Source organism: Calonectris borealis, chromosome 14, assembly GCF_964195595.1.
Source record: "Calonectris borealis chromosome 14, bCalBor7.hap1.2, whole genome shotgun sequence".
NCBI lineage: Eukaryota > Metazoa > Chordata > Aves > Procellariiformes > Procellariidae > Calonectris > Calonectris borealis.
In genome coordinates, this window is record NC_134325.1 from 16,740,282 (window position 1) to 16,765,448 (window position 25,167).

Here is a 25,167-nt window from a genome sequence, read left to right on the forward strand (position 1 = left end):
GAAAAGGGTTGTTCTGTATGGTCCTCTATAGCATATGTGCATTTATACGCTCATTCAAACGCTATGCTATGCTTAAATTTTTAAATATACTGTTGCCTTTTGGAGATCTTTCAGCTTTTGAGCTGTTTTGTCATATTTGATCTGCCCCAAGCCTAAGGGATCTCAAGCCAGCTACAGAGATACCTACAAGACCCATTAAACGAGCACTCCTGGCCTTCCTAAACCTGGCCAAACAATTTTATAGAACAAGAACAGCAATCAGTAAGGACAGTCATAATGAGTTTCAAGGCTGAGATGGTCCCGGGCCTATATTAAAGTTTAAACTGTTAAGTAGTTAGCTACTGATACTGGTTTCTCTACTTCCTTTAACAATTCATACCACCCATTCCCATACCTCTGTATATGAAACTGATCGTTCAATTAAAAGTTTTAACAAAAGAAATAGGCTGGGCTGCTTCTATGCCGAAATACAGGGAGGGCGTGCAGGATCTCAGCGCAGCTCTAAGTCCTTTCTGTAGAAAGCAAGCAAGCAAGGAAGGAATCCAAGAGAAAGGGAAGCCTCAAATTTGCAGTTAATCTAGAATCTAGTTAGTCTAAAGAGTGGGTGGGCCTGTGTCAAAGAGGAACCTTGTTCTTTACACCCAATTTAATGATTTCTTCATACCAGAAAAGAAGTTGACAGCTTCTTACAACCACCCAAACTTTGCTTTAAGCAATCTAGGAATTCAAAGAATAGTCCATTATAGCCTTACCATGATGGTCTGGTTTTATTCATCTAGCACAGAATTAAGTACAAACGTTAACAATTAATTCCTACCACGACATTTTAAATCCAGAGCGTAGCTTTTTTTGTTACAGCTCAATTTTATAAATCTTTTCATGTTCAAAGAAGTCAGCTATTCCAGGAGCAGTAAAACATTTAATTTCCCAAAAATCAGTCAATGACACTGCATTTTTAATACAGAAAGAAAGTTTTCTTTGCCACGTCAAAGGTTTTAGTAAAGCCTTTGACACCGTTTCCCACAGCACTCCCCTGGAGAAACTGGATGCTCCTGGCTTGGACAGGCATACTCTTTGCTGGGTAAAAATTGGGTATTAGGAAAAATGTCTTCACCGAAAGAGTTGTCAAGCATTGGAACAGGCTGCCCAGGGAAGTGGCTGAGTCACCATCCCTGGAGGGATTTAAAAGGCATGTAGATGTGCTTAGGGACATGGTTTAGTGGTGGACTTGGCAGTGCTAGGTAATGGTTGGACTTTATGATCTTAAAGGTCTTTACCAACCTAAATGATTCTATGTCACTGGCAAAGTATTGGAGGATTCAAAGCTGCACCGCAGTTCTAGTTATTTCTCCTCTCAATGTTTTATGAAAGGCTTTACATAAAACATTAGAATGTCTGCTTCTACATGAAGCAGTAGGAAGTCTTCCTTCAAAGAGCTATGAAAAACTAAAATCTCTGACTGCATTACAGAAGCCTATTTTGATAATCCCAAATGCAAGTGCTAAAAAGCCCTAAACCAAAACAACCCCCACCACCACCCTTAAGGTATATTAGTGTAAGCCTTGCACTGCTACAGAAATGATCTGGTACCACATTAATGTGTTGGGAAAAAAAAAAAGAAGTCAGAAGTAAAGTACACACAGATGATGTTTTCTACAATTTTATCTACAATCACTAGTCCTGTATATTTAAAAAAAAAATCTAAAAACCTACACAAATCAAAATTGAAATACCTGATAATACATAGCTAGCTATAAAATTGTGGTTTTGGTTACTATCTTCTTTTTAGGAATTTACACCTTCCCTTACATCTTAACTTTTTTTTTATTCATTACTTGGTGGTAGTTTTATGCTGAAATGCACAATACATATCTTTTATATGTAAGTATATTTCAGTGAAGTAATTCCATAAAAGTGAAGTTCAAAACATTTTCCTTTCATTTCACTTTTGAACACAGTCAATCACAAATTTCTATTAGATATGCAATACTACAACGAAAGACATTTCCAATGTTTACAGCTTGAGGGAAGATTAATTCCTCCCTTCTTGTTGTAAAATTTAACACATGCAGCTAAGCAGCAAAATATAAGGGAAAAAAAACACTTACAAGTGGCATACTAGAAGCAATCACAGACACAAGCATATTAAAATGGAATATAGGGCTGGTCAGATTTTTATTAAAGGTGGCATCTTTTTTACAAGAAGTCAAACTAAAGAAAAGGAACAAGCAAATAACACCCCCATAATTTCTAGATTTTTTTTTTGAAAAGCATAACGATAACAGTTATTTCTTCCACTGCAGTTTTCCTCATCTTTTTGCTGCACCTTTGACAGCTCATTTACAACTTCACTAACAACTAATCAGCAAGAACTTAAGCCTGGGAGAATCTTTCAAGTGCCAGTCTCTTGAATACCATGAAAGAGGAAAACAAAAATAATGACTTCTAAACTGGTAATAAATAACTGCAACTCTAGCCTGACACATGCTCTAGCCTCAAAGGATGTTAAATATTAGGAAACACTGCAGAAATATTATTCTTCCTGTTCTCAAATAAATTGTCAGGAGAAAAGCAGAGCTATGAGGACAAAAACTCCAACTCCAGAACAAAGTCTCCATATTTACCCGGGGAACGAAGAAGGTTAAATAAAGAACTACAGAAATACTTAGGAATAGATGTACATTACTGCGACTGCAAAGCATCATCCTATAAAGGTCAACAAAGAGTTCACGCAACTAAGATTAAAATATTCCTGAAATTACAAATGGCAGCCACTAACTTCCACCTGAATTTGTCAAACCCAGGTTTTGATGAAGAGTTCACGTAAAGTAGCTTAAGGTCTTCATCCATCACTGAGTGTTTCTAAGGTGTTCATGCAAACATACGAAAAAACTGTAAGTGAAGCACGTCCTCCCAGTAAGATTCACTCGTCTTCAACGTATTCTTCTTCCCTCCCAGATAAATTATTTTGAACCTGTTTTTCTCCCCATTTATGTAACATGTACCAAATATACGAAATGACAAAAAGCTTTAACATATGTAATAGATGAATATTAGTACACATTATTTATACTCGTCCACTTAGAGCCCTTAGCTGAAAGGGAAGAGGAGTCTAAATTTTAATTCAAATATATCTGAATACTAAGGCTTTTTTCTAAAGAAAATGGCTGGCTGTACATGCAGCATTTTAACAGGATAAAACAAATGAGACTGCTCGACTCCTCATGAGAACTCGTAATGGCAACCTTACCAATTCACTTAGGAACAAGGAAATTAAAAATTACCATCATCGCTATCACCTACGGTGAGTAATTTATCATTCTTGCTCTTCACTAGTATCATGTTCCTACAGTGAGTGGCTACAACAAATACAATTAGACAGCTGGCCACAGAAGTGGGAGATAATGCGCTTTTGATGGAGTTTATCCAAGCATGGAGATGGAATGTTTGTCATCCACGCGGCAGAGTTGCTGCGTTTTTATCACAGGGAAAAGAAACCCCTCGCTATTAAAACCCAACAATTTTGTGTTTTAACAAGACTAAGAATCTGGAGATCACCGTAGAGGAGGCTACCAATAACTAAATGGATCAGAAGGACAAACCCTCCTTCGTAACATGATAGAGCAGTCTTTCCTTTAAACAGAAATCGGGCATTCAAGGTGTGTTTAACCATGGTACCCAAAGCCAGATTTCCAACTTTTAGCTTAAAAACATTTAGTTTCTCACCTAAGGTTGGAATGAAAGACTTATATGCTAATACCTATTGTTGGTTCCCAAGTGGAAGATTGGACATTAAGAAATGAAACTGTCTAACACTTAAGAAGATTTTAACAAGCAAAGATTTTTCCTTAGTCAAAATAATTTTCTCCAGTCAACTCAACTTCCTTTTTCCTCCTAACGGTTTTAATACATTAGTCACGTCCTCTGGTTCATTATCCTCCTTTTACCCCCCTCCTCCCTCCCACTTTTTATACACATCCCCTGCTCTTTGACAAGATCTCCTGGGAGCAATGAAGAGATACTGCCATTTTCCTCCCAGGGGATATTGTTATTCAGCTAGGAAAGATCAACCTTGATGGACTCACAGGGGAAACGCTAGCAAACAAAAGAGAAAGTTTGTCAATTGATTTTTACACTGAGGGTAATCACCATTATATTTTATCTCAAAAGCTCACACAGTGATCAACTTAGAATACAATTAATGGAATATTTTCCTAGCAGCATCTACTAACTGATATTAGCCAGATGTCTCATTAAAATCAGCAGTGACAAACCCTAGCTCTTTACTAGGAAAATGCACTTTTACAGGCTAATTAAATTTATTTTTGGCCATTATCTTTGTAAGACTGAAATCAAGTCAACTTGCACTCAAAGTGCTTTGAAACAATTTCATATAATGATTCCGTGCAACGATTTCATGCTTTGAAAATCTTCAAGTTTTGAAAGCTAAAATAATGATAAATAAACTTAATGCTAAAAGATACTACTTTGTGGTAAACCACAAGAGGAATAAAAGAAAAATCAACAGAAAGAATATGTGCTCTGAAAAAACCCTTGACTCCCCCCTGCCCAATAACGTCTGAAAGACTAACAAAGTCACATTTAAAATGTTTATTTTTGCTCAATCTTTCCATATTTCTCAGGTTTATTAAGGATTTTTTTCTTGAAGCCTTATTTAATTGCTTGAACACCTGAAAGAAAAACCTATTTAGAGCATTAAGCATTTTTTTAAGGATATGACTCAATAAACGCATTACAGGATCATCTGCAATACACTTCGGATGCACCTACAGAAAGGCATCACGCTGATCTGTTACGAGCATGACTTAATACTCTGCCGGGTTTGTTTTTTTTTTTGGTCATACGAAAGTATGAGAGAAATCTAAAATAATTCACAGGTGGAAGGACAGACAAATCAGGTATGTGTCAATTAACACTACGCTCTTAGGTTTTGGGAACTGCATAGTTTTTCTATTTTGCACAAGCTCATCAGTAAGTCTGGGCATTTATGTCCTTAGTCCATTTATCTAAAAACAGAAAACAGTTAGCCTGTTGCCTACTGAATTGCATGGTTTTCAAACAACCTCTAGTACGATTAAATGGCACTATCATACAACCAGATAACTAGCCAAGAGGTCAGCAAGAAGGCCTTTCAAGAGCCAGAACAGTGATAATAACTAGGAAGAAGAGATTATCAGTTCTCAGGAAGTAAAAGGGTTGTACTAAAAAGTGACAAAGCAAAATCAAAGAAAAAAAAAAAAAATCAAAGGTGGGTGGCAAGTCCCAAAGGATAGCATTAGGCTTGAGAGGCTAATCTTCCTGTGCCGCCTCCAGCCAAAGAACAGAAAAGCACTCTGTTCCTAACTCTCTCCTAGGTGAAGCTTCCCTGCAGGCTTTATGAAATCCTTCCAGAAGTGTTTACCAGAACAATTTACAAGAACAGAAATAAAGTATGGGGAAATCAAGAAGAGGTCAACTTCTCTGTTGAGACTGAAAACAAACACAAAATTTCAAGCAGTATCTACTAAAGGGAAAAAAAAAAAAAAAAGACTGAGGAAAAACTAAGGTCAGATTTTAGAGGTATTTTAACATCTTGCCACAGAAATGAAAAGTGCAGTCTCACCTGCCTGAGGGTCCTGGTGGTGTTCGAAGTCATAATCAAAGCAAATGTGGTAATGAGTTGGTAAAAAGACTGTATTACGGCTCTGATTCCTGTCAGCTTTCACAACTTACCGTCCTGTTACCACAGACATGCAAACAGGTTGATGGGAGGAAGCAACAGACCCCAACATGGCTAATGCCTCCAGAGTTGCCAGCTGAAAGTTTAGCTCTTCAACGATTAACATTATGTTGCATACTCCAATTAGACGAGACCACAACTCTTTGCTCCGAGTACTTGCTAAATTACTTCCCATCAGTGCTAAGCTGCTGCAAAAACACGCTCAGCAACAGCAACCATGCACTGCACACTGCTGACACATTTCCATGTAAGAATGTCTACCGTATACCCCTCCGCACCTACCCAGTGCCTTGGAAAGCAGCAGCATGGAAACCCACCCCCCACAACCCGACGGCACAGTGCAAACTAGTAGCTGATCTGCCATAGGATCCACAAGACAACTAACACATCACCGTGCACCTAAGCTTTCCACTTGTTTGGTTTTTAAAGACAGACCACTTAACAGGGGGAGTCCTAGTCCTGATGGTAACACCGGCCTGAAGTTGGCTTTGCTGTTGATGGCAACACTAGGAATGAGACAACCAAATGTGTTTTCATACTTTTATGGCACAGGAAGGGCCGGGAAAAAGGTGCTTTGAAATGAACTTTGGGTTGTGACTAAATACGCCTGACACATACAAGCACATGAGGATGGATTTGAAAATTGTTATTTTTGTGAAATATTCTTTGTAAATAAAGCAAAAATATTTGAAAATGTTCATATTTTTAAAAAATGCAAAAATCAGAACAGACAAGTACAAAAAGCTAGACTTTTGGGAAATATAAGCAGCTTTCTCTTTTGTGCAAAAAATGAAGAGCCAGTAGAACAACAAAACACGGATGCAAACAAGAAAAACATCAAATGTTATTTTCAAAGGACAAATTGCAATCTTAAAGCATCTCCTTAAAAATTCTCAATATAAATAATGGACTTTTATTGTTCATTTACTGCAAGGTTAGGCAGCCTGATATGATGGATGAACTGTCAACCCCCAACTAAACTTCTACAATCCATCATAGAAAGAGTGGAAATTTCACTCAAAGTGTCAATAAACCTAAATGATGAAGTGCAAAATACTTTACAGAGTTCTGATCATTTTTTAGAACCTGCATTCACTGCAAAATTTCAGAAACACTGCTCTTCCCCCACTTCCCTCCCCTTCTCCCTGGAAGTCATAAAATGCAGGTGTACATCTTGATTTTTAACTCAATGATACCATAGAATCACAGAACAGAAATGAAGTTTTCATAAAGGTCTAATGCTAGGGTAAAATGATGTTTACAAATTAAGCTATTTTACTCTACCCAAACATCAAAAAGATCACCAAGATTTTGTGAAGATTTCTGTTTAACTAATCAGTTATTCAGAAGTGGTCACATCAAGAAAATTAACCCAGGGCTGCACTGGAGGTTGGTCTGAAATCAAAGCTGACCCTGCCCTGAGGCAACTAGAATTATTCTATGATTCTATGACAACTAAAAACAGGAGGGTTTTTTTTTGTGAATGCACAATAAAACATATAGATTTTCATTTAATAAAAAACAGGAGTCTTCTCTTAATTTGGTGATAATTGACAAATAATTATGAAGTATTTGTACATAGCTACTAACACTAATAACAATGCTTTAAGTTATACAGATGGGAAAACTTCACTTTATAACACCAGCAAATTCTTATGCATCCTGTTATACAGCAAAAGTGGTGGCAAATGCAGCAGCGTGAACTAACACGCAGACCCATCTAAAACCAGATATTACGTTGCTTGACATAGGTGTCCAGGATTTTGTTATCAGCTTAAGTGTTTACATTACACAGCAACATATTCTTTGTGTCCGTATCAGAGGAAGTCTGCGTCTCTTCTTAATATACACATGCAAAAGCCAAATAAACCAGTTGTAGCAGACTTATAACAATATATTAAAAATTAGCTACCAAGTACCCCTTTGGACTTGATTCTATGATGTGCTGTGACTTAAAGTTAAGCATGAAACTCTCAGCGGAAGTATCACAATAAACTAGACGACAAAAACTTTAGTTTTTACTACAGATCTCAGAACCTAATACAAGCTTTTGTCAAATTTGATGAGGATATTTTAATAAATTGGCAGAAGGCATTTAGAATTGATGTTGAATGTAAAAGCATATTACTGCAATCCTAAAATCTGTAAAAATTAGATCATCCTGCCTTTGCTTATAATTTAGTGTTTAAAAACTCAATGCATTACTTTAATCGAAGCCACCACCAGACTCTCTCATCTGTCCCTCACCTTTATCCCAACTGCCCCGCCTAACAGTAACACTACAAAAATCCTTCTATTTGATTCTTTTCTTCCCTATTCCAACAAAAGAAGCAAGCTGTGCATCATAACTAAGTCAAATCAAAAAGGTATCCTCACACAGGTACCAATCTAAACACTTCTAAATATTCATGTTGGAATACCTTATTTGTTTTAGCTTTAAATACATTTGTAACATCTTTATTTCAGAAGTCGCTCACACCCTTACATGAAGTATGTTAAATAAAAATATTTAGGTATCTTCCTTGACTTATACTTCAGAAACGGAACTCAAAACACAAGATAAATTGCATGGGCTCTTGCAGAAAAAAAATAAGGGACACTTTTCATTAATCCAAAAATCAGTGTTTCTCTCTGTTTTCTCATAACTACCAGATACCGAATGACCAAGAAAAAAAGCCACAAAATGAATGTGTATTTACCTAAATTCATACTGAACAATGTAGGCACAACTTCAAAGTAGTGTTTGAAAGATGCTCTAGTACTGAGTTTAATTCTAAAGCTCAGACTGAAAACTTTTTTTTTTTAACCTTTTCTTTCTTTTCGTATTGACTAGTGTTTGATAGACAAATAATACTCAATTGAGTGAGATCACAGACTCCAGATTTGCTGGAGAGTCTTCCCTCAATTTAACGCAGTATAGTCTGTAATACTTATATGAATAAGCTTGTGTTTGCTGTAATTAAGACTCCCCTCCAATCAAATTCCACACTTTCTAGAATTACTGTTCTTTTGGATGTAAGTCATATTAACTTACATAAAAATACTAACTTGCATACAATAAATAAAACAGATGCAGTAAAAACCCTGGTTATCAGATTCAGATTCTAATGCTGTATTTGCTCCCCCCTCAGTCTTCACACGTAAAGTTCATCAACTTCCCTGTTTGAGAAACTGTGTGGCATACGAGCTCCTATATGTTTATTACATGAGCTATAGTCCACCTTTCCTATATCTATTTTGTTTTTCACTCTTTTTACTAAACTCAGAAAAGCTCTTCTGAGAATAGTGACTGCGTCATTCTTGAGCACAGGGGTAATAACATGTCTGAACAGAAAACTCTTACTTCAGAAAATGGGCTAGACAACAAAACAGAACGACCCCAATGCTAAGGCTCCTTATCTTGCCCTTTCCTCATCTACCTGTATTATACCGTAACATTATTACTGGAGTTTTACATCCATCTCTCTTTACAAAAAGGGCTCATTTGACACCTCTGTTCTGCAGAAATGAATGTTTCAAGGCAAGGACTGATGATAAATGAAGCTTAATTAATGCACTGTCTATTAGTCCAGTGCGATAGTGACCATATATTAAGAAACTAAAATCATCTTACCGTACACTTTGTGCTCGTTGTAATGGTCAGGGTGAAATCTGAAGAGAATTCTAAGTCTGGAGTGGATGCAGTATTACAGTCGATACGCTGTGGAAAGGAATAATACAATTCTCTCAGTAACAGTGCTGAATTTACATTAAGGCCTTCCTTTGGATGAAGGCTGTTCGGTTGCTCCCATAATAAGACAACTTTTCTAGGGCAATACTAATTCAGCTCTCCAAAAATGGGAAGAGAGTTAAAAACCACCCAATCCTATCTGCACACTGACAAAACACCTAAAACCCCTCTTCCCCAAATGCCAAAATAAAGAGACGCTTCGACTAGGAGCGGTATGGAACTAGATATAGTAGCTCGCTCTGTGCAAGGAACATGCTCTTTATGACATCTGCCCATTATCGAGAGCAAGTAGCTTTCACAGGCATCTTCACCTGTTTTACTCCTTGTTCATGTAGCCACATGGTAAACTATAGTATGAAACAGATATGGGTTAAAACTGGGCTTTTTTGATTTGCCAGGTTAGTTTCATATGGATCATAGAATAATTGAGGTTGAAAGGAACCTCTGCAGATCCACCCCCCCAGCTCAAAGCAGGGTCAGCTAGAGCAGGTTGCTCAGGACCACGTCCAAACAGCTTTTGAGTATCTCCAAGGATGGAGACTCCACAACCTCTCTGGGCAACCTGTGCCACCGTTCAATCGCCCTCACAGTAAAATACTGTTTCCTGATCTTTCAAGGCAACTGCCTGGAGTTCAACACGTGCCCGCTGCTTCTTGTCCTGCACCTGAGCACCACTGAGAAGAGTCTGGCTCCACCTCCTATACTCCCACCGCCCCCAGGCATTTATACACACTGGTAAGATCCTTCCTGAACCTTCTCTCCTCCAGACAAAACAACCCCAGCTCTTTCAGCCTCTCCCTCTATCACAGATGCTCCAGGCCCTTCATCACCTTTGCGGTCTTTCACTGGACTCGCTCCAGTACGTTCATCTCGCTCCTGCACTGGGGAACCCAGCACTGGGCACAGCGCTCCAGAAGTCATCTCCCTGGGGTACAAGAGAAGGTTCACCTCTCTTGACCTGCTGGGGACAAGTCGTCTTCCTAATGCAGCCCAGGAGGCTGGCTGGCTGCCTTTCCCATAAGGGGGTGTGTTGCTGCCTCACCGTCAACTTGGTGTGGACCAGGACCCCCAAATTCTTTTCTGCAAAGCTGCTTTCCAGCCAGTTGGCCCCCAGCCTCTGTTGATGCGTGGGGTTGTTCTGCCCTCCCCTCTGCAGGATTTTGCATTGCCCTTTGATGGTCCCAAGCCCTTTGCACAGGACCTCAGTTGGCCCATTTCTCCAGCTGATGGAGGTCCTTCTGAATGGCAGCATAACCGTGTGGTGTATAAGTGTGTGAAATATCAGAGCAATACAACAGAGGACAAAAAGCACAGGCAGAGAACTGCTTCGCTATGTTGAAATTAACACAAAACAACGGCATCCAGGATAACAATGATAACATTGTCAAATCAAATTGCAACTTGCATTTCAATATTCTAATTTTTTATTCATATATATATACACACACACACAAAATCAGAGTTTTTAAAGAACAATAAGCTTCAGTTTTCAGTTGTTCATAAAAATTCCACCACATTTTTTCACTGTATGAAGTTCTTTAGTTTACATATTCAGTTAAAATGTTCTATCCAAGAACATCATACACTGCTGAAGTTAAATGTCATATACGTTATTAATCACTATTTCTTGATGCTGCCTTGTCTTTCTTTAGGGAATGTTTTGCTTCCTGAAAGTTACATTATAAACTATACAAAACAAGCAGCAGCTAATCTGAGCAAACACACTAAAATATCTTCTGTAATAACCATATGATAAATTGGAACATTTTTAAACTTTCCCTCAAAAATATAATCCATTTGTTCTGTGGAATGGCTATTGATTAAAACAATTTACCTGTAATGCCACTGTTGCTCAACTCATTAATTTTACCACTTTGTACTGTAACTCCAGCAAACAAGCTCACACATTGACTTTAGGTTATTTTGAAAACCACGATTGCTACTGAGAACAAACGAGTGTAAAACCATTAAGCATATCAGTTATGCAAAATGCTGCATGATGACAAGATTTGCTAAGCATGTACACCTGAGCTGGACAGTGACTGCTCATGACAATACATATTAGAAAGGGACATGTACTATTACCAGTAAAGCATTTTGCTTCTGAAACGACAGCAGCTTATAGACTGCATTGGGCAAATTTAACTATAGTTATTGTTATCAACACTTTCCAGATGTTGTTTTAATTTGTTTGCCTAACAAACTGATAGAGCTCAACTTATCCATGCAGCTGTTAATTTAGAGCACGTTATATGTTCTTCATTTTCTGTATACCAAACTTGACCTATTTGCAAGAAGTATTCAACTACACTTCCACTTGAATCAGAACATGCAAAATGTTGTTAAAAAATGGCAGGTGAGAAAAGTGCCTATGCCTCATTCATTGCACAATCAAACCTGCCAGGTGGCTAACAATTACAGCCTCAGATTCTTGATCTCAGTAACTCTGTTTTGTGCACATTCATTCACTAAGGGTGGAATTTATTGTCCCTATAATGACAGGTCTACAAAGTATATTTCAACAACTGAGTTGATCACTCTGCCCTCTCCTTACACTCAAGGAAAACAGATGCTTGTAAGCCCCAAGTCACACAACTTATTATAGGTGTCCTTAGGAATTTTATTTCACTGAATCTAGTCAACAAGGTCAGAGAATAAAATGTAAGACACATCTGTAATGACTTCATCATCTATGAATAAAGAATCCTGAAGTGGAAAAAAAAAAAAAGATCCTCCAATGAAAGATCTTTAAAGCCAGCTAGCTTGACACAGAAATAGATAAGAAGGGCCCCTGCAACTCAGTACACTGACTGAGGTGAAGAGGGAAGCAAAGTAGAAGAAAAGACTCTATATTCCAGGGTTTTTTTTTGTATAGTTTAAATTTCAGTTACAGAACTTGTAACTTACTAAAATGCAAGTCAATTTGGGTTTGGATAGAAAAAAATGACAGAACAATCTAAATATGGGAAGATTACTTTATTAAGAGCTCAAACTTGGTTAAAAAAAGCAATTAATACCAGTCTGACATTCTTAACACCAAGAACCTTATTGCATTTGGTAGATGCCAAAGTTCATGTGTGAGTGTGTGTATTTTTTTTTCCCCTCCTCCATAAAAAAAGGAAAATTCTAATCTGACTATTAAAAATTTAAGAAGTATGGTACCTTAATGACACTGGCCGTAGATATCAGTGTGTTTGGATCCAGCACCTCCACAACAGCTTCTGGAATTACAGCCTTCTTCATGCAAGACATGTCAAAGCCATATACATCTTCCCAGAAGAGTAGTTTGTCCACATGTTGTTTCATATCCCCAACAGCTACTAGACTAATGGTGCAAATGTCAGGATAAACTATAAAAACAGAAACAGATTAGCGAAATTTTATTCTAGACAAGCATAAAGAGGACTTTTTTTTTTCTTTTCTCTTTAAGTGATTAACATCTTAAAAGAATAAATAAAAGAACTTTTTTCACTCTTGGACAGTACACTTTTTCTGCTACTTTATTTTCTGGAGTCCCATTTGTCCACAGACGAGACTAGACATTGGAACTTAATTTTCTCACACTACCCTGGTAACAGTATTTCCTGTTCATGACAAAATATCTTTGTGGTTGAATGCCACCGCCAGGAAATGACTGGAAACTTGATGTCTGAAGAAAATAGTTTGGAACATCCTATTCTGGCTTCTATACACAGGCTGACCTAAAATGTATCAAGTAACTGTAGACAGACACTCAAAGGAAAATTCAGGTGAGGGTTTTGCAATAACAAGAAACCTCTGTGAAAAAGCCTTATTTCCAGAAAAGAGCAAATATTCTTACTCAAGAGTTTTACTCCTCTTTCTTATCAGCTCAGGCTGGTACTTGCCTTACAACCTAAAAAATTATTTCTGGGTACTGGAAAAGAATAACCACTCGTCATCTGCATCTGAAGACTATGGAAGTGACCCAACAGACAGAAGAGAACTTCCTCATTGATTCCCCCCACAGTTTTAGGATGACAGCTATCATTCTTACACTATCTTCACATTTGTGCTTTCCCTTCTCCCAAGAACATCTTCAGAACAAGTACTTATTTACAGCTTTTGCAAATCGTAGTGGAAGACTGACATTTGCCTTTTTAACAGCTGCCTACAGCAAAGCCACTCAATCTCTTGGCAATCTCTACCCACTACTGATTGGAAAAGACACAAAGAACAGCTGCCATGAACATGGCTGTCTATAGCACTATCAAATACTAAGAGAAGCTCAATTTATATTTAGCTAGGTTTCTTTCCACAAAGAAATTTCCATGTTTTGTTTTTAGAGTTTTAAAGCCTTTAAAGCCACATACATTGAATTCTTGATCTGGCTTCAGAGCAAAATGCCTACTAATAAACACCTTACTTTATTTTATTTTTTATTGATACAGGAATGTGGCAGTGTTAATAAAACTCAAGTTTCTCCTTTCCTCCCCAAAATCTGGTGAACTGCAAAATTAATTTTGTCTTCAGCTCTGCTTAAAATTGTAGCTTATCAAAACAAGTATGGAGGAATCATTGGTATAGCATGGTAAGTCAGAAAAGCAGTATTTTTTGCCTTTTAAAATACTGAAGATAGAAACAGCAAATTGAAATTAGGCCTTTTATATAGTGAGACTAGATTTAGCCTAAAGGAAATAATCTTACACATATTAATGATAAAGAAGAGCCTTCTCTAAAGAAGCTTTTTTTTTTTCATATGAAGACATTAAAGTAAGCAACCACATCTACATTTGGAATGACTAGTTCGTACAAAATATGAACACACTGCCATTTTTCTCACTTTCTGACTGTTAAAATAGAATAAACAAGTAAATAAATATCAGCAAGCTTAAACTGGAATCCCATTGGTAAGTTATCATCATCCCTACTTTGCATATGAGGAACTCAAAGCAGAGGTTTCTCAGAGGAACTGCCTACAATTAACTCAGCAGTAGAAAGGCAGTTTGATGAGAATCAGACCAGGAAGGCATTCAAGTCTTGTCTGAAACAAATAATTTGGTTCCAGCACACCTGACAGCTGTCACAGACAAAAAAAATCAACATCTGGTGGTGGAAGTATTTGCAAGTAGTTTCTGGAGCCATCAATACGGGATTTCCATTTCTCGAAGCTTTCATATTGCCGTTTACTAGTGTGACAGCTGCATTACATTCGGCTTTACCTCCCAGCATTTCCAACCTTCAAGAGCCACCACTGATGCTCCAAAAATTAAAAGACACTGTGAAACAGATAACAAAAGCAAGCGACTACAGCCTTGAGGGAATATTTTTCAGGAAAATGCTCTTCATAGGATGCAACGGGTATGGCAAGAAGGGGGCTGAAAAGAGACTGAAGGTCTTTAGTTTCAGAATACACTTAGAGGCGCGTGCTAGCAACACTGCAAATGAAAATGAAAACCACAGCAAACAGTGATCAACTACTTTATAACCTTCCTTCCTCGGACAAGCCCACATTTCTGGGACATTCTGTTAACAGGAAAAAATTTACCACGTCTACCAAGCATGAAATATTTAAGTTTTTGTTAAATAATAATCAGTTTTTGTTAAATCTCTTCGTCCACACAGCAAATCCTTAAATCAGCAGTGGAACTCATGATAAATTATACAGAGTGCTTAAGAACAAGTAAAAATGTAAACACTAATGCTGTAATCTAATCTGCATTTTTAGTTTAGCCTATCAATACCAACAAAAACATAGATAATGCCTGTTAAGACTTCACAAAACAAAATCTGTGTTCCACCAACAGGGCAAAGGCAAAAGACTAGAGTGACACATTAACTTCCAAATTTACAAACACACCCATCTCCAGAAGCATATGCTATACTGAAGTTTGACTGGAAATGTAAGCATGTTATCTAAATATCAGCCTAAATCATCTAAATGCTGTAGAGTTTTGTAAATGTTTAAAAGCATCTGCTTAAAATTGCATTTGCCATTTCACCCGTTATCCTCGATCCCCCTGGAAATCCTCTGCTCCTTCTGCAACCCTGTAACACTTTCCTGTGCAATCCTGACAGACTTGTAATTTTTTTCTGATTAAGCCTATAATTTAATAATTATTCCCTCTCACAGGTGAAATGAACAAAATGCTGATTGGACAAAAGCACATACTCCTCAGCCCTCTCACAGATTCATCGTTTTGACCATCTGTGTCCTTCCCGACCCAGTGCCCAGAAGTCATCTGTCACTAGTAACAGCTCACGTGGTGAACAGAATACGATGGGAAATCCTTTATCCCTTAGCAATGCCTCACAAACTTCAGGACACCGAAGGGTAAGGCAGCAATCCTCCACATATACGGAAATAATTCCAAGTGAATACGGTCATCGTTTTGATGTGAACAAGCAAACAGCATTACGTTTTGAACGATGCCTTCCTTACCTACGTCACCCCTCACCAACGTGCACTGCACTCAAGTGTACGCTAAAATCTGTTCTCAAGCAAGTAACAGCTCTAAAGAACAAACAGATGGGTCCTGGGCAACAAGAATTTTATGTTCCCAAATAAAGCTATTGTATACTGTACACATTACCCTAGACAGTTTGGCATAATCCACTTCAGCATGCCAATAGGCTAAATTGAAGTAACGACTATATGACTGACTGAACACGAATCCAGACATTTGGATTCTATTCCCGGCTCAATCACTGAAAGATTTGGCCAAATCACAGCTGCTTCTATGGCTTTTTTCAGCTTTCAAACAGTCCCTGTAATAATGATCTTGGGCTCAATAGTACAAAGAGGCTTGAGGCAAAACTAAGCTTTATGGCAGATTAAGGAGTTTCTTTGGTAAGGCTTCACCTCAGAATGAGCTCTTAGTTTTGGCTCATCTGAATTTAGATGTGCCCACAGTTCTGCTGCTATTCACCTACACTGCAGAAGTGTCTGTCTTGCAAAGCTGGTTGCTGAGCAACTTTCTCATGAATCTTAGGCACAGCCATTTACCTGCTATACAAACTGGCAGAAGAGCAGCAATTGTAAGCATCTTAAGGAAACAGTGTTCCATTTAAAATCTGGCCGGTGACTGTATGCTTTGTGAAGAGTCAAATAAGGGCCCAAGACCATTCTCAGACCACAAAGGGTAAGGGTACTGCAGAACCAGCATACCCTGTCTCTCAAAGGAAACCTGGGGAGGCACAAGCCACTCGCAAACTTACCAACAATACAAATAGAGAATGAGATACTATCGCAGTTTCAATACAGATCAAAAATTTCTGGCCTTTTTCAGAAGGCTTTGGAAGTAGTAGCTAAGCATGAAACGATTCCTTACAATTTTAGGGGATGTCCCCAGATTTAATTACATTGCAGTGTAAAATTATCAGCATATATCCATACAGAATGCACCACAACTGCGTTTCAGATCTGGCTGGACTATTCTACATTACTGAAAACAAAAAAGCTCCTATTCTGTTGTTCAAGTGGCTTCTAAACATTTTAACACATGAACAGTAATCTCTTGCTTGTACATTCAGCTTTGTGACCAAATGTTGAACAATTGCATAAAACCCCTTTTTTCTGCTCCACTCTGTAGCATACAAAAGCTCACTGCAACCAAAGGGAAGCACTGCGGCGAGCACTGTTACACAGTCATTAATCCAATCATTAAGTCAGTGTAGTGAAACTAACTATGTGCATGGTTAGCACAAAAGGGGAAAAAAACCCAGACTGATGACTACGATTGAAAAGGTCAATATGAAATACAATACTGACAAAGGAATTAAGCACAAGGAATAAAGCATATGCAGAACTCGTGCAGAAAACTGCATCACATGAGGAATAAATATTTTGAGGCGTTTAAACACTGCTTAAGATGACACTATTTAAGCTACTTAAAAGGATAAAATAATGCTACTTCAAAATAAACCCTTTTTGTTCTGTCACTTCCCTACCCTCCAAGCAGGAAGAAAAAGGGTATATTTCCACCAGGACAAAATAAATATGCTGAACTGAAACAATGCAAATCCATTAGTTATTTCCTGTGGCTTCTTGTGTTTGAAGAACAAGAACGTTCTTGTCCTCCCCAAGCAACTTCCCTCCTGCAGGAAAACAGCCTATCGACTTTTCCTCTAATTCATCGTAGCTTACTCAAACAGTATTACATCTTACAGAATACAGCTCATTTTCCTCTGTTCGTAGTTATGCAGAAACTGGGATTTCAAGAGGGGAAAACAAATGTCCACATGTGTGGGAAGAAGTAGGGAGGAAAAATTTAGACTGTACTTAAAAATAAATAACCCCCTCTATTCTTAAAAACACCATTAACTTGAGACCTTGATACCCCATTTAATGTTCTTCTATTACCCATACAGTAAATTAATGCCTTGAAGCTCATACTAATGGAAACATTTTTCATTTAGACTGGCAACTTTCTCATCCATGCATAGCTTATTCTAAGTCTCCGAGTTCATTTAGTTTCCCCCCAGAGCTAAATTTATTAAAAGAATTACGCATACCAACCTGAGCCTCCCTCTGCCAGGTACTTGTCCTTTGCATAGATGACAGAATCCAGCATTGACTCAAAGAGAAGGAAATAACCCTGTTTATAGAAAAGGGAAAGAATTCAGAAATCATTATGCTTCTTATGTAGCCTATTCAATCAATCTACAGATAAGACTTTATCAACACAGTTTAAGAACTTTATATGCCCGTGCACCTCAGTAAGAGCCAGCACCCAGCAAATTTCTGAACAGCAGCATTGTCGCTTCAGAACGCCAGGTACATAAAGTATCATCTTTAAATTTCCCAAACTGCAAGTACCTAGCACCTACTAAATTAATAAACTATAGGCAACAAATATCCAATCTACACCAACAATTGCCTGATAGAATCCTACAACATCAAAAGAAATCAAATTCAACTCAAACCAAGTGAAAAGCTGTATATATTGATTTTATAGCAATAACTGAGGCGCCATACAAAAAAACCCCAAGAAAATCCCTTCCCACTTAGAACTGCAAGTAACATTAAAATTATTGTCAGAGAAGCACCAAGTAGAATGCATCTTTGCTACTTCACATTTGCAACTTCGTGGTACCCTGTACCAGCTCAGGCAATGCTCACAAAGACAGGTGGAAATAAATCATATACCAAAGACATGGGTTCCCTGGATGTTCTACACCATTTAGCAGCACCTGAACTTAAAAGATTCTCAGGATAAAAGTGGTTAGAACTAGATTTGCGTAGTTTTTTTGGTGTTGGGATTAATTTTAAAGCAGGTTAATCATACTGCTACAGTTGTTTAGAATAACTTACTGTAAACTGGAGTCAGATTTTTTTTTGAAACAGAAAAAACCCATTTCTTTAATTAAATATTTCTGAAATGTAAAAAACATATAGCAGTATTACATACAACTAGCATTTTATATGTAACATCCGGTTTCTCAACTACTTTTAAGTAAAACACCAATTTCTAAGAGAGATATAGCCCTTTGTTTTCCAATTGATTTACTGATTTTACACCCTTCCTATCTTCCGAGTTTGAGTATGATCATTATTCTCGCTGAATACCACAACACAATTTCATCCATGTACACATTCTTACAACATCAAATCAATTAAGAGAAATCATACCGGCATACATTTTGGATTTTCACTTAGCATCCTAATTCTCATTTTGCTTAAAACCCAGCTTAGCCATATGGCTTGATTTATACACTGATTGCCAGGACGAAAGAACAAAAAAGACAACTACAAGTCCGGACTTTGGACCCGCAGTCCTACAAGCCCAGTCGGCAGTAACCAAACAAAGCAAAGCTAAGAAGATTTTTTTTCTTTGTCGTTCCCACACATATTTGTACAATCATAGAGATTTTTTAATTCTATTTTATTTTTTTGAAGTCATGCCACACAACTGGAGATAGACAGCACTGCATGGGAAATGCACTGCAAGATACCGAGTTTACTTCAAGTTTATGCCATCTTGGAAGTTTATTTTGGCTAAGGCTCTTAGAACAAAAAATGCTGGAAGTTCAGAATTACTTATAAACGTCACCATCCACACTGCAGCCTTCAGAACGAAAAACAAAACTAGAAAACCAGAAACTTGAAGCGTGACGTATTTTTATTCAACAAGAGCATGGTTTGAAAATAACAGAAATGCCCTTTTCTCAACCTGTTTCTTCTGGTAACGGGACAGCGCTCTGCGGGACACACTTCTTCCAAGTGTTGCCTATTCTTCCACTTTACTGCCTAAGTTTTATGAAGTCCTTAGAATAAGTCCCAGAATGAAGACTACTGCTTTGTGAGCACTATGATTTTCCGTAAGCTTTGCAAAACGGTTGAAAAGAACAGGAGCTCCAGTTGCATCAGGCAGAAATGATTTTATGCCTACGGCAAGCCAAAAGCACAGAATGGAACCAGAGTTTTCTTTTTTTATTCTTACTCTTGCTGTTTTAAAAATAGAATATGTTTAGTTCATAAAAATTCTTTTCAGATGCTTTTAAGTGAAAATGAGTCGTTTTCACAGTATGTTAAATGTGATGTCTAGGACATATCTTAAGACTAGTTACCAGCAAGAGTCAGGAAGTTACAAAGCCACATTTTTACGGATCAGCTCTTCACTGATTTTTTTTCTGCCTTGAATGCCCATCACCTACAACGTCTGCCAAACAAGTGCGAGAAGTACAGCTGGAAGACGCACCTTCTCGTCAGAAACACAGTGAAATTCTCACCGCCCTTTCCCCGACCTTTCCCCTCCGGCACCATCAGTTCTCCCCCTCCTCCCAGTTCTATCTCCCCCCCAATTCATTACAGCATTCCTGTAAGTTACCTAAACCGTCAATGGTACTGAATCAAGTCATTTATTACTTATACCGAAGCGTTTTGCTCACTGTGCTGTGCTCATCTGTAGTGTAATTTAGAATGTAATTTCACAGGCTGCTGCCTCACCTGTAGGGGTGCCATCTGGAAAGAGAATTATACCTGACGTCGGTTCCCCGGGATGCTGTGGGGCACTCTTGCTTCCACCCCAACGTTCAGGGTTTTGTTTTTTCTTAAGTGTGTATTAGCATCCTCAATATTAATTACTGCAAAGAGATCTCTAGGATACAAATCTGTGAGCCGAATATTAACCATTCCATCTTGCTAGTGGCTAAATGAAGACATATAAAAGGTGACAGGTTCTGTGTTAAAGACAAACTGAGTACACAGCATATCTTAAATGTTATGCTGTCATATTATGCATTTCCTACTAAAAAGCTGGCCCTTTCTTTCTCAAAATGAACATGAAGTTCCTTATTTTTACATTTTCAAAGCAGAAACAAAATATTTTTTCTCCAGCTAACAACAAAACTACATATAAACAGATTTGGACAGAAACAGAAATACACAGCACTATGGAGTTACGCCGTTCAAGCATACATCTGCCCTATGTCATGTCTGACCAAGAAGTCGGCTACCAAAAATGCAGGAGCCCACTGACAAATCTGAATCCAGAGGAATGTGAATATCGCTACATTTCTTATATATCCTTTACATCTGTATTTTGTGTTTGTAAAAGAATTATAAAAGGCTCACAAAACTTTCATGGCTTAATATCCTGCATTGTTAAATTTTCCTCTATTATTCAAATACTCTACAGCACTCTAATATTTATTTTAATTTTAATTCAAAGATACATAAAAATAGATCAAAAAGTAAGTATAGGAAGTTCTTTTAACATTAGTGCTTCAGTATTCATCATGACATTTTTCATGGGGAAAAAGAGATTAAGCTCTTTAAAAGCATCAAGACACAAGAACAACACTGAATTCTAAAGTATACCTTTGTGTGAGAATACTAAAGAAGAATGCTTTGCTTAAAACACAAATTACTTCAGATTAAAAATGCCTCTTCATGTACATTTCCCTTAGCAGTTCCTATCAAATACCTTAGTGGAACTTGGTTTTGCCTTCACTTATTTTCTACTTATTGGTGAAAGCAATATATTTCAAAAAGTGGTATTGGCATGTTTACCATAGCAAGAATTAGCAGAATTTTTAGGATAGCACAAAAAACATGTAAGGATAGAATTGAGAAGAAATATTTAGCTACTCGAATAAGCGTTGCGTTTCCCCCGTCTTCTACCAAAAATCCATTTTATTATTTTCTGTAACATAACTGAACCTAGTCTGATACTCCAGATTCAGTAAGGCCCAACACTGAATATTTAATGAGATGAAAGGCAGCTATCAAATCACTGGCCCGGAGAGTGGACTTCTTTTTTATTCCCTATCAGTATAAAAAAGTGCATTATTTTCTTCAACTGAAGTTTCTAACTACAAGGTTTCCATGGGACTACAGAGTAAAACAAGTTACAGAGGGTGTGTAAAACAGATTGGACAACGGATTCTGATTTAAAACATAAAATATAATCTTGCATTAGCAGATGCACAAAAATGATGCAGCCCACTCAATTTTGTAAAAAATTACTTTTTACTTGACAAAATCACCCCCAAAACCTGTGGCGCATTTAAATGAGAATGTACATGCTTCTGCATGCTCTGCTGCAGCACCATTTCCCTCACGCTAAGTCAGCCGTCATGCTGATCTCTCATGTATGATTTAATTCTAAAAAAAAGGAAAGAATTCATTACTGACAGAGCAAACCCACACATTTCAAAACCACAGCTTGACTTTGTTATTATGCACACCCTGTTGAGCCCTTAAACAAATATAAGATGAGTGAGGACACCAAATGGGAAGATCTGAAGAGCAGAAAAGTGATACCCGGTTATTGGTGTTGGGAAAAAAAAAAAAAGTATTTTCATGCAAGGAAATACAATTCCTTTCCAAAAACCATTTCGCTGTAAAGAAATAAAAGCATTCAGTTACTTAGTTCGCTCTTTACACAGCATTATTAAAAAAAACAAAAAAGAAAAGCTCAATTCTTACGTAAAATTATAAATTACTGTGTTACAGAAATAGAACACTTGTATTAATGCACCTCCAAATACTAGCAGAAACAATAGAGAATATTAAGACGACACAAAGACTAGTAAGTGTTAAAAAAGTGCCATCGCTGTATATCCATCATAGAAACAGAGGAAAGGAGGAACGAGAGAAAAGATGGTTTCCAGTGTTTCAGACATGCTCACTTCCTAGTCCTTTTCCCTAGACCTGAATACCTCCCATTCACAGTGCATCCTGATATCACTTCTAAATTATCTAATACAAAAGAAAAAAAAAGGAAGAAGGAAAAAAAAAAGTTATTAGCTACCTGAGCAATGATACGATTAAGAGACAAGAGTACTGGATTCTATCCTTGGTTTATTTTGAGTCCATCTCTTTCCCAGTTTTTCCTGGTGTAAAACTCTATTGCATATTCAGTATCGTAAAGCACTGCATAAAACAGCAATCTGAGAACGCACTGTACTCTAACACTGTATTTGAGAACAACCATCTCAGATAATTGTCTCTCACAGTAAAACCCCTTACAAACAAGAAATGCAGGTATTATTGAAGTGAATAAAGCTCTCAACCTCTAGCTTTATAGTTTTAGCTAGAGAAAGGAAGTAAAAGCATACCAAGAGAAAAAAAAATCTGCACACAGAGGCAGCTGGGTAAGAACATTCTAGAAAAACATTACACACATTTTGTTTCTTTCTGCACTCATCCTTTCCATAAGCAGCCTATGAAGTTTCCAACTACGCTACCAAAATCGGTGTGCAATAACACAGCCACCTTTGCACGTTTACAGCAAATCTTTCCCTGCCCAGCATTCAATTTAACCAAAAACTAGCTTCAGCACTTTGCATAGCAGCTCTCATTTTAAACTTTTATACTGTATGGAAAATTATTCTAATGACAGTAAAACATTATCGTTTCTGAAAATTCAGTATCTCTGGGGAGAGGACATAAATGTGATCCTGACTGAGAGCAAGCCTACAGTGTATACAACTCATAAGTACTTTCCCACCACCCGTACAAACAGCAGCACATTCAAGTCAAAATTCTAAACTTCCGATGGAATTTGAGCATTTGCAAACCATTTTCAGGTCAAGCCACTAACTGACAAGGGTCTTCATTCATTACACCAAGGTGCAAACAAATCACTGACGTGCGTTCAGAAATCCATTTGCATCCGATTGCCAGTAGGCAGTGTACACAAATACTCAATTATTTGTACCTGTGCTTAGAAACCTAATTCATTTAAGTTTACAGTTTGAATAGAAAGAGATTTGCTCATAGGTGTCCTATTCTACAAGCAGACAAGTAAAAAAAAAAGTTAGAGGCTGGTACCTGTAACCACTAACAATAATTCATAGTTTCACAAATTAAGGCTTTCAAAAGTTTCACACATCAGAGCTCCAGACAACCGAGCGGGATGGTGCATCAGAAGCTTACAGCCCTGCTATAGAGTATCAAATGATCCTGGACAGGGAAACCTCTACAAAAACAAGGCCAGCAGTGAGATCTTCTATGAAATTCACCCATTCTTACATTCAAATAACCTTTCTCAAAGAACTGGAAGACTGTCTCCTTATAAAATCAGTTTGGTTAGCAGAAGAGACTATTACTTGGCCATTCTTGCGTTCTTTCACAAGGCAACGTGGTTTGTTGGGTGAAGTGGCTCTTCAGTCCACCTGCCCTCCCTTGTGCTCCTGGCTCGCAGTACAGAGAAGTCCAGGCTGCATGCTTCACCAATGTTTTGCTAAAAGGATCGCACAGCTATCTTCAAAGTGAAAAAGTCTAAATAGATGGCTTTATCCGGGTCTTCAGTAGTCCAACAGGCCCTCAATCTTCAGCAATCTGCCTTCTGGACACCAACAGAACACCTCACAGCTCACCACACCTTCCACTGTTTTTCTCAATGGTTTGCATACTGGATTTTAGTCGAACACAATCACACAGATGCCCTGCCTATGGTCTGATTTTAACAATGTCAAACATGTATACCTCAGATGTCACAAACAATGCATTTAGTCTTTACATTAAAAGCAAGATCACTATATTTTCTTTCATAGGCTTAAATAAAGCCACTGAAGAGAAGACAGTTGCTCATCATTCGGCCTCTAAACCTGGAACATGACAAAACCGTATCCAGATGAATTTAAAACTGAAAAATATTATTTTGGAAGATGGCAAATATAAATCTGAAATATAATTTGGCTATATATACGCACACATATACACATTCACACACCCCTACCCACTGTGTAATATTTAAGATGCTTTTCCCATTTTTGCATTTCTTAAGGGAACAAATTTAAAGATGAAAGAGAAGTAGGAACAGCAAGCAGTCTGTGGAAGCCATAGGTCCCTTACACAATTAAAAGAATGATCATCAGAAGCCATTATGTTGGAGATGCTCATAATGCAACCACTGTACCTTTTACAATAGACTGTTCTATGTGCCATCTTTCTCAGCCTGTTCTAGAAACATTCCTGGGGGATGCAGTATTTTTCCTTTCTGTTGCCTCCATTCTCTTGCTTCACACTTGTTTTTAATTTTCTGATGCTCCAGACACAGCTCTAAAAAAGCTTATAGTGTACTGGTCTTAAGCACTGTTCTGTACCAAGCAAAACAAAGCTATGGCTCTGCAAAAGGGTTTAACGTTTACTAGTCTAAAACCAGTTTGTTTTCTAAACAGAACAGCAACTTTCCATAGTTATGTTGCAAAGAAAAAACACTGTTCCCATTAGAATTCTCCTGCTAGTCCATACAGATTCTCTAAATAAAGAGCTGAAAACTGACATATA

The 25,167-nt window shown here is 37.6% G+C and overlaps 1 protein-coding gene across 6 annotated transcripts in view; it reads right to left on the minus strand.

Moving 5' to 3' along the window:
• PRMT3 (protein arginine methyltransferase 3) overlaps positions 1-25,167 on the minus strand; it is a 64,500-nt gene that overhangs the window by 14,851 nt on the left and 24,482 nt on the right. For 4 of the 6 annotated variants that reach the window (XM_075163311.1, XM_075163310.1, XM_075163309.1 and 1 more), the window contains 3 exons: positions 17,947-18,025; positions 12,633-12,820; positions 9,354-9,440 (listed from right to left, as the gene is read on the minus strand). In XM_075163311.1, the coding sequence (XP_075019412.1) occupies positions 9,354-9,440; positions 12,633-12,820; positions 17,947-18,025 (354 nt within the window). Of the gene's footprint in view, positions 1-9,352; positions 9,441-10,300; positions 10,396-10,426; positions 10,709-12,632; positions 12,821-17,946; positions 18,026-25,167 lie in introns of those variants that run through there. The other 2 variants (XM_075163312.1, XM_075163315.1) reach the window with 2 other exon arrangements.